Genomic DNA, 9,378 nt, shown 5'->3' with positions numbered 1-9,378 from the left:
ATTGCTTGGCCCTAATCCTCTTCCGCATGGAAGTGATATTTGGATAGAAATTTATGTTACAGGAGAGTGCATCAAAAAAAAAAAAAAAAAACTCAAAGGAATGTGGGTGACACCTGGTGGATATTGGTACAGCACCTAAACAAAATCTCATGGGAACTTAAATTTTTGTGATATCAACTTCAAATTTGGAACACAACTTTAGACATAAAGCTTTAATTTGATAGCAATATGAGTAAAAAATATTTGATAAAATATATGTTTACATTTGATTTACAGTAAATATAAACTCATATAACTTTTTCATACTTTTATTTTCTGAAGTGGTTTCACTTTCTATTCATTAAAGAATACTAAAAAAAATATAATTTTCCACAAAAAATATTAAGCAGCACAACTCTTCAAAACTGAATAAAAAATGTTTGTTCAGCAGCAATTCAGTATATTAGAATGATTTCTGAAGGATCATGTGACTGGAGTAATGAAGCTGAAAATTCAGCTTTGAATCAGTGGAATAAATTACATTAAATTACAATATATTCAAATAGAAAATGGTTATTATTATTCTTTTTTTTAATAGATGATTTAACATTTAACATTGCATTTGACAACCATGACAGGGACAAAGGAGCATTTTTAAATGAAATCTTTTATTGTTTAATGCACTGCCTCACACATACACTGGATTCCTTTGCGTTGTGCAATATGGGACAATTACTATGAGAATGTGATGGCGAATGGCTGGGACTAGATTTTCTGAGTAGTAATCTCATGTTTAGAGTCGAGCAGAAACACTTCCACATCTGTCAGCACAGAATCAGATGATGTTTGTAACTCTGAGCCGGTTCTTTATGCCATAACAGAAAGAAACATCTCTACACCCAACCTCATTCCTGTGTTTTCAGCACAGCATACAAAGGCAAAAATACGACATACAAAAATAAAATCAAATAAAAGCAACCATTTGCCAGACTTCCTGCTCATACACAGATAACACAATACATTAAATCACAAAGTTACACAGCAAAAAGAAAAAAAAAAAAAAAAAACTGGTGGGGAAAGCCACGTCAGAAAGAACAAATCATCAAAAAGAAGTGTACACCCTATACCCTGAATCTTTCGTGACCCTAGGAACCAAGGGTAAACGCTAGACGGATGATTTCTGTTCTGTGCTCACTGCTGCAGTCAAAAACAGACATCCATGTGGCAGTGCAACCCCCATGACTGTAGCGAAAAGACGGAAATAAAAAAAACATTGTTCTCTATATATTTCAATTTATGGGTTTGTTTTAGACGTATATGCACATGAATGTTCGTTCTCTCTCAAAACATATACACTCATTTCGTCGGCATATATGCCTGGTTATGGCGCACGAGGGCCACTTAAACCCCCTAGCTTTTAACCCTCCTGTGTCGGGGTCGAGGATGCACTGTTTTCATTAAAGCCCCTCTGCATCTGACTTCTCTTTTCTCCGAACACTTCCTGCACCCTCCTTCCTTACAAACCTCCATCTTTTGAGTATTTTTCTTTTCCTGAAGACACAGATACAGACAGAGCAGTAAAGCTGGAGAGAGAGAGCGAGAGATTGAGAGAGAGGGGGAGTGAGTGTGCGATCAGCCGAATGCCGAGCCGACCTCCTGCGTCCCACGCCGTCTCTCAGCCCATCTCTTTCCACTGCCGGTAGAACTCGGTGATGTTCTTCAGCTCCATGCCTGCTGCTGCCACCGCCTGGACAGCCACCTACAGCCAGATCAATGCACAAACAGAGTGTGAACACACCATAACATCATACAAACAAACAAAACGTCAATAACCCCGACAGTTCTTACGGAGAAACAGTTAGATAATCTCAATTCTACTAGATCTGGCGGTGTTGGGGAGTAACTAACTAAAAGACTTGATGCTACAAGATAGCGTAGCTTTTCTATTAAAGGGGTCATATGATGCTTTTTGATGTTGTCCTTTTCCTTTAGTGTGTAATGTAGTAAAAATAGTATCTATCTGTTCAGCTGTTTCCCCATTTCTATTATTTCCATTATTGCATCACGTTTTTAGACACAAAGATGTATTCTGTGTGAACGAGCCCATAGATCTTAATTTATTTGTAACTTTGTTATGTGTTATGCTTGTAATGTGTGTTTTTGTTCTTATTTTTATTACTGACTGTTCACTTGTCTTTAATGTTTAATTATAAAGACCTAGATTTTTGCTACGGTTTCGAAGTACTTAAAGCTGCAGTCTGTAAGTTTTACCTCTTTGTCACCATCTCTGTTTGAAACCTGCAATTACAGTTATTTGCTAGCCTGACTTCGTCATAATCATATTCTAGGCAGAATGTGAGTCTGATACTGCTCCATTGCACTTGAATTATGGGGCGTGTCTTAACCGAACCAGTAAAAAAAAAAACTCTGCACTCAATTGGATAGACCTACAACCAATCAGAGCAACGCAGTAAGTGACGTATGTTGAACTTGTACTTAAACTTTTGCCGAATCCCGTTGGAAGGACGGACAAATGCCTTGATTGCGGTTCTTTGTTCGTCTTTTAAAATGAATGCGCTGTTGATTTCTTTTATTACAGACATGATAGCGGAATCTAAACATCTTACTTCTCCAGCTGCAGTCATCGTTGGTGAAAACCAATTCAACCCAAGCGCTCTTTGATGACGTAACCGCAGATAGCCTGTCCATCATGGATTAAAGCCCGCCCTGGCAATTTGATTGGCTCGGCCTTCTGGGAGCCGAGCATAATTACTCCACAATGGATCGAGTCCAGACCGAACTTCCTGTCCAAAAAATGTTGTGGGCGGGGTTCGGGCTGGCACCCAGGCTAGTTATTTGCGGAATTATCATCTTAATGTGGGTTGTGCTCTTCAGCGCAGATTAATATAACGTTTGCCATCAGACACTGCACCGGTGGATACTGTACTTCGGAATGACAGGTTCTACATCTTGGTAGTATGGCCAAAATTAGAATTTTCACCAGAAAATGTAATCTGAACAAGTAGTTAACAAATCTGCCACTTTTGTTCTGACCAACTGAGAAAAAAAGCATTACAATAAATTGCGCTGCCAATGGTGCCAATTCAATTCATTTTCTGTAGCCACTCCACAGTCTGATGTCTTTTTCTTTTGACTTGATCTCATTTGTTAATTCTAATATATATAGAATATTATTGTAATGTAATCGCAATTTATTGTAATGCTTTTTTTCTCAGTTGGTCAGAACAAAAGTGGCAGATTTGTTACCTACTTGTTCAGATTACATTTTCTGGTGAAAATTCTAATTTTGGCCATACTACCAAGATGTAGAACCTGTCATTCTATATATATTAGAATTAACAAATGAGATCAAGTACATTTTATCCCAGAAAAATATATCCAAATATAGGAATTAGCACATACACTTAGCATATACACTACCATTTAAATTATTTTTTTTCATGTTTTAAAAAGTCTCATACTCAAAGCTACATTTATATTATAAAAACTAAACAAAAACAAAACAACAACAAAAAACTGTAAAGTAAACAAGTAATGCTGTGGAATATTATTTCAATTTTTCAAATAACCATTTTCTATTTTAATATATTTTAAAAGTATTTTTGAGATTATTTTTTAGGATTCTTTGATCAATAGAAAGTTTAAAAGAACAGCATTAATTTGAAAATAAATCTTTTGAAACAATTGATCACTCTGATCAATATTTAATGCATCCTTACTAAACATAAGTATTAATTTCTTAAAAAAATAAAAATAAATAATTAATGGAAGTAAATAAATTGAATTTCCAATAATAATAATAAAAAAACTAAATACAGTCTAGAGCAGCACAATTCTGGATAATATTTTTTTGTTTTTGTTTAAAATAGAGATTCTGCATAGACAACTAAACAAAATAACATGTACGTTTCTAGAAGTTCTGACAAAATGTTAATTGCTGCAGTCTAAAAAAAAATGTTTAATTTGAATTAATAATAATAAAAAAAAAAGAACTGGTTTGAATGAATGATTCAATCACTCACTCATAAAGACTTCACTTGTTTCATTACAGGATGAATCAGTGTTTTTGAATGGATCATTTGAATGAATGATTATTTCAACCACAATACATTTTGTAACAGTCATTTGTCGCCACCTATTGATGTAACAATATAGTTGATGAACTCTTTATTTGAAGCATCAAGTTACTTTCATAAGGTGATTAACTTATTTTATTTTAATTTATACTTTATTTTGATCACTACCGTAGACATCCATGTTTATATTCAAACTATAAACATTTACCCCAGTATTTCTGTGATAATTTGAATTATTGTAACCGAAATAATGACAGTGTGGTTGAAAAGCTGTTTCATATCTACACATGACAACTGCTTTCTCTAGCTCAGCAGCAGAGCCAATGCAGATTTTTGCTGTGATCATCCTTGTCAAAGGTTTAATAGACATAGCTGAATCGTTGTCATTTAGGAATAAGGACGCGTGGGTGTTTGAATCGAGATTGCAGTTGCTTTGATTAATCGTGCAGCTCTAATAAAGTCTCATGCTGTTATAAGGTTTTGGTCATACTGCCACACTATTATGAAGGGGGAAAAAAAGCCTATTTTGGAGTCTTCTAATGCACAACTGACCTTCATGGAAGCTGACCGTTCAGTCAGCTCCTCCAATGAGTGTCCTGTCAAAATGGTCACCATGCCAGCGGTGTCTTCATCTCCACTGCTCTGAGATCCCGTCAGCTGGCGACAGCTGTCCACCATCTTATACAGGTGCCTGCCAACAGGAACAATCAATGCAGTGATCCTGTCTGCAGAAAACCCTACAGGGCTTCACGACTGAATTTAAAATCATTCTGCTCTGAAACAGGAAATGAAGATGATAGGACTTACCAGGCTTCTATGTCCTGTCGCTTCAATTTGTCCCTCTCAAAGCTTTTTCCCGACTCTTTCTGACAGCGGATGTACCTGTTGCATAATAAGTAAGAATAAATGCTCATGTGTGACGCATTAAATCATGGACTTTGACCGTTTAATGATGCCGTATCAAATTTAAATGCATGTCAGAATCGGACGTCGTGCTCTACAGGTCTGCAGTCTGGAACAGAGCAACAATCCTAGTGTCTGCTGAGCTCAAGATTTACCTGTTCCCTTTCCGAAACTCTGTCTCAAGAAACCGGATTCCATCTCTCGCTCCGGAGTTCTCTTTCTTCAGCATATCCAGTCCATCAATCACTGCAAGAGACCAGAAATTCATTTCAGTCGAGCAATTTGTACAAACATATATTGATTGATCATTCCTGGCGGTTAGCACCTTCATGTGTAAAAGGCCCATTTGAGATTACTTTTCATTACATATGAGGTGCCAAACTGGAGAAGTTTCGATCTTAAATCATTCAAAGTGTAGTCATTTAAAAAGAACTAGTGTAAAAACGGTTAGCCAATTAAAAATATTGGCACATAAAATCAGAAGGTTTCCATTCAGATGTCAAGTGTCTATGCCAAGGCTCCCACTCTTTTTCACAGATGAATTTCCTTTTCCATGTCATTTTCAGTTTCTAGAATGAATAAGGATTGTTTAAAAATCATTTTGAGTCAGACTGACATGCTAATGAATCATTCAGAATGATTTCATAAAACACTTTGAATGACTCAAAAGAATGATTTGCCCATAATTTCAGGCCTCGCTATAGTTTACAAGCAGGTTTTACTCGGTTAGTTATTGCATTTATATAGAGTTTGTGCAGTGTTATTTTATTTTAGTATTCTTTATATACTGTTAAATAATTGTTATTAATAAATATGAATTACTTTTATATTTTTATATTTTCTTAATTTAAGTTTTCGTAATTTTTTTAAAAATATTTCTATATAGCTTTAAAGGCTCAATATGTAATTTTCGCTTATTCAATATGAACTTGATGACGCTGTGAGTGTGATGGAGACGGGCTTGTTTTCACCTTCGCCCATGGAAAGAAATACGACGGATTTGGGCAGAAATCATGTTCATGGATGAGCAAATGTATTAAAGTTTTATTATCATCATGGTGGTATGACGCAGGGTGCGCCAAGAGCCGTGGCCCATGGGAGCGAATGCTAATAATGAGAGACACCTGCGATTCACATCGGTCTTGGAGCTTTTATTCATTGCTTTATTTTTGTATTTTAAGTACTTCATAAAGCCTATTTTAGTTTCATCATTTTTCTAATTAGCAAATTTCTAAAATTTCTATTTTTCATCAAATATTTAAAATATCCATATACAGGTGCTGGTCATATAATTAGAATATCGTGAAAACGTTTTTTTATTGTAAATTATTTTAAAAAATGAAACTTTCATTTATACTAGATTTTTTATTTTTTTTTAATTTGTTGATTAGAGCGTACAGCTAATGAAAGTCCAAAATCCAGTATCGCAAAATATTAGAATATTTACATTTGAGTTTAATTAAATGACCATCCCTACAGTATAAATTCCGGGTATCTCTTATTCTTTGAAACCCCACTAATGGGGAAGACTGCTGATTGGCAATGGTCCAGGAGACAATCATTGACACCCTCCACAAAGAGAGTAAGTCACAGATGGTCATTACTGAATGTGGTGGCTGTTTACAGAGTGATGTATCAAAGCATATTAAATGCAAAGTTGACTAGAAGGAAGAAATTGGGTAGGCAAAGGTGCACACGCAACAGGGATGACCACAAGCTTGAGAATACTGTTAAGTATAGCTGATTCAAACACTTGGGAGAACTTCACAATGAGTCAAATGAAGCCAGAGTCAGTGCATCAAGAGTCACCACACTCAGACATCTTCAGGAAAAAGACTACCAAGCCACTTCTGAAACAGGAACAACGTCAGAAGCATCTTACCTGGGCTAAGGAGAAAAAGAACTGGACAGTGAACAGTGGTCGAAAGTCCTCTTTTCAGATAAAAGTAAATTTTGCATTTCATGTTGAAATCATGGTCCCAGAGTCTAAAGGAAGACTGGAGAGGCACAGAATCCAAGCTGCTTGAAGTCTAGTGTGAAGTTTCTGAAGCTAGTAATAATTTGGGGGGCCGTGACATCTGCTGGTGTTGGTCCATTGTGTTTTATCAAGTGCAAAGTCAATGCAGCCATCTTCCAGGAGATTTTGGAGCACTTTATGCTTCCATCTGCTGACAAGCTTTATGGAGATGCTGATTTCCTTTTCCAGCAGGACTTTAGCACCTGCCCACAGTGCAAAAACCACTTCCAAGTGGTTTGCTGACCATGATATTACTGTATTTTATTGGCCAGCCAACATGCCTGACCCCTGAATCTATGGGATATTTTCAAGAGAAAGATGAGAAACAGTCGATCCAACAATATACAGATGATCTGAAGGCTCAATAGTGCCTCAGCAGTGCCACAGGCTGATCACTTCCATGCCACACTTCAACGATGCTGTAATCTATGCTAGGAGCAAGTCATTTGCTGTAATATGTGGTGCCGACCAAGTATTGAGTGCACAAATGAACATACTTTAAAGAACTTGAACTTTTCTGTTTTGAAAATCCATTTATTGATTGATCTTAGGAAATATTCTAATATTTTGAGATACTGGATTTTGGACTTTCATGAGCTGTACGCTCTAATCATCAAAAAAAAAAAAAAACTTTTGAAATGTTTTACTTTACATGTAGGGAATCTAGAATATATGAAAGTTTCATTTTTAAAAATAATTTACATTAAAAAAAATGAACTTTTTCATGATATTCTAATTATATGACCAGCACCTATATTTCCCTAAGTAAACGATGAGTGCCGCCATGATGGATTCAAACTACCGTTCGTACGCTGTCCAGCTCCGGTCTCAACTGGAACCCATTGTTAAAACGGGGTAAAAAAAAATAAAAAATTAAACAAACTTTTTGAACGTTACAAAAAATTTTAATGAGTGCAGGGTTAAGCTGTGCTGTTGTTGGCAGCCACAACAACAGCAATAAACTGAAGAAATTCCTGGAAAATACATGTTTTGATCATCAGCAAATCTGAAAAGAATGTCCATATACGGTGCCATATGCCTTGCATTTCATGCCAAATACTTGACAAGAGAAAATGAGCATGGCTTGCATCACTTCAGTTAAAATACTCCCCATAAAAGGTATATTTGCGCTCTTCACCCAATCGAAAGCTGTACGTAGGCTATGTGCGCCCATCTGTTTTCAATATAGCCAACTTCGGGCAGTGTCATGTCATCTACGCACTCATTAAACTTTGACGAGTGAGGCACTAACAAAATAAACCATTTTCATAGGTTTAACGTTACATTATCAGCTTGGAAAATACATTAATTTGACTAGAAACCCCAAAGACCAGAAATGTAAAGGATAATTCAGCTATGAGTCGGGCGAGACTTCTGCATTCAGAAAAAGGTAGATACCTATTTGATTTCAGCTTTATTTAAATAACTGGAAATTGTTTTTAATAGTTTTAGTTAGAGTATACCCAGAAAAACGTATTCACTATAGAAATCTTAAAGTAATTAGATTTAATTAATTTTCATGACATTTCCAGGCGCTCCTGAAATCCTCAGACTTCCCACATCTGTGGAAACCCTCATTTGGAGATCGGAGGAGACTTGTGGACTGACCTGTGCGAGGGATGATGATGATGAAGCAGCCGCTGGCAGCCAGCTGTCTAAGCAGCCCCAGGTGCTGGCAGAGAACACCGGTATCTGGCACCAGATAAGGAGACATGGAGGACTGGGCTTTGGGCTGCTGCAGACTGCCCTCCAGCTGAGAGACCTCCAACTGCAGAGAGAGCGAGAGACAAGGAAATGGTTCATTACTGCTCCAATTAATTGAGTACATTTGGATAAATGTCGTGAAGAAGATGAGCATTAACGAAAGTTAAAAATAAACCCAACAGCTGGTCTGACCTGTAGGCGCAGCTGGGCCATATCTCTCATGAGCCGGTTTCTGCGAGCTTCCTCCTCCGCCTGTGGACGAGATGAGACAAGGTCAATATAACCTCTGTGTAACCTCAAAACATTACTCAGATTTTACCCTTAGTAAACACAAGGTGTGAATAAGCTGCTAAATATATTTTTGCGCTGGAAGAAGAAAAACACACAAGAGCAGCATACTGTAAATAAACAGACACACGAACACAAAAAGATCACAGGTAATCTGTGCAAATGTTTCTTTTGTTTTTACTTTTTAAAGAATAACCTCAAAGAGCACTTAAAGAGATTAACGTTTAAACCACAGATAAATTTAACCTTACAATTCTGGGAAGTAAACAACAAAAAGGGCACCTTGCAGTTCCACATATTTCAACTAAAAGGCAATATTATAGGAGTGAGGGAAAATATAAAGACAGAGAGACATGTATTAAATATAAAATACAAGTGTTTGATCTTTTG

General features: G+C 36.5%; 1 protein-coding gene across 1 annotated transcript in view; it reads right to left on the bottom strand.

Annotated features, from left to right (window-relative positions):
- Nucleotides 1–639: 639 nt before the first annotated feature.
- Nucleotides 640–9,378, bottom strand: part of smg5 (SMG5 nonsense mediated mRNA decay factor) — a 24,518-nt gene continuing 15,779 nt past the window's right edge. Inside the window, exons 17-22 of the mRNA XM_067410784.1 lie at nucleotides 8,893–8,952; nucleotides 8,605–8,764; nucleotides 5,135–5,225; nucleotides 4,884–4,958; nucleotides 4,629–4,767; nucleotides 640–1,738 (exon numbers count right to left, since the gene is read on the bottom strand). Coding sequence (XP_067266885.1) covers nucleotides 1,655–1,738; nucleotides 4,629–4,767; nucleotides 4,884–4,958; nucleotides 5,135–5,225; nucleotides 8,605–8,764; nucleotides 8,893–8,952 — 609 coding nt within the window. The 3' untranslated portion in view covers nucleotides 640–1,654. The remainder of the gene's footprint in view (nucleotides 1,739–4,628; nucleotides 4,768–4,883; nucleotides 4,959–5,134; nucleotides 5,226–8,604; nucleotides 8,765–8,892; nucleotides 8,953–9,378) is intronic.

This window comes from Chanodichthys erythropterus, chromosome 2, assembly GCF_024489055.1.
Source record: "Chanodichthys erythropterus isolate Z2021 chromosome 2, ASM2448905v1, whole genome shotgun sequence".
NCBI lineage: Eukaryota > Metazoa > Chordata > Actinopteri > Cypriniformes > Xenocyprididae > Chanodichthys > Chanodichthys erythropterus.
Note: the sequence above shows the minus strand (reverse complement) of the source record. Positions and strands in the feature narration are given on the sequence as shown.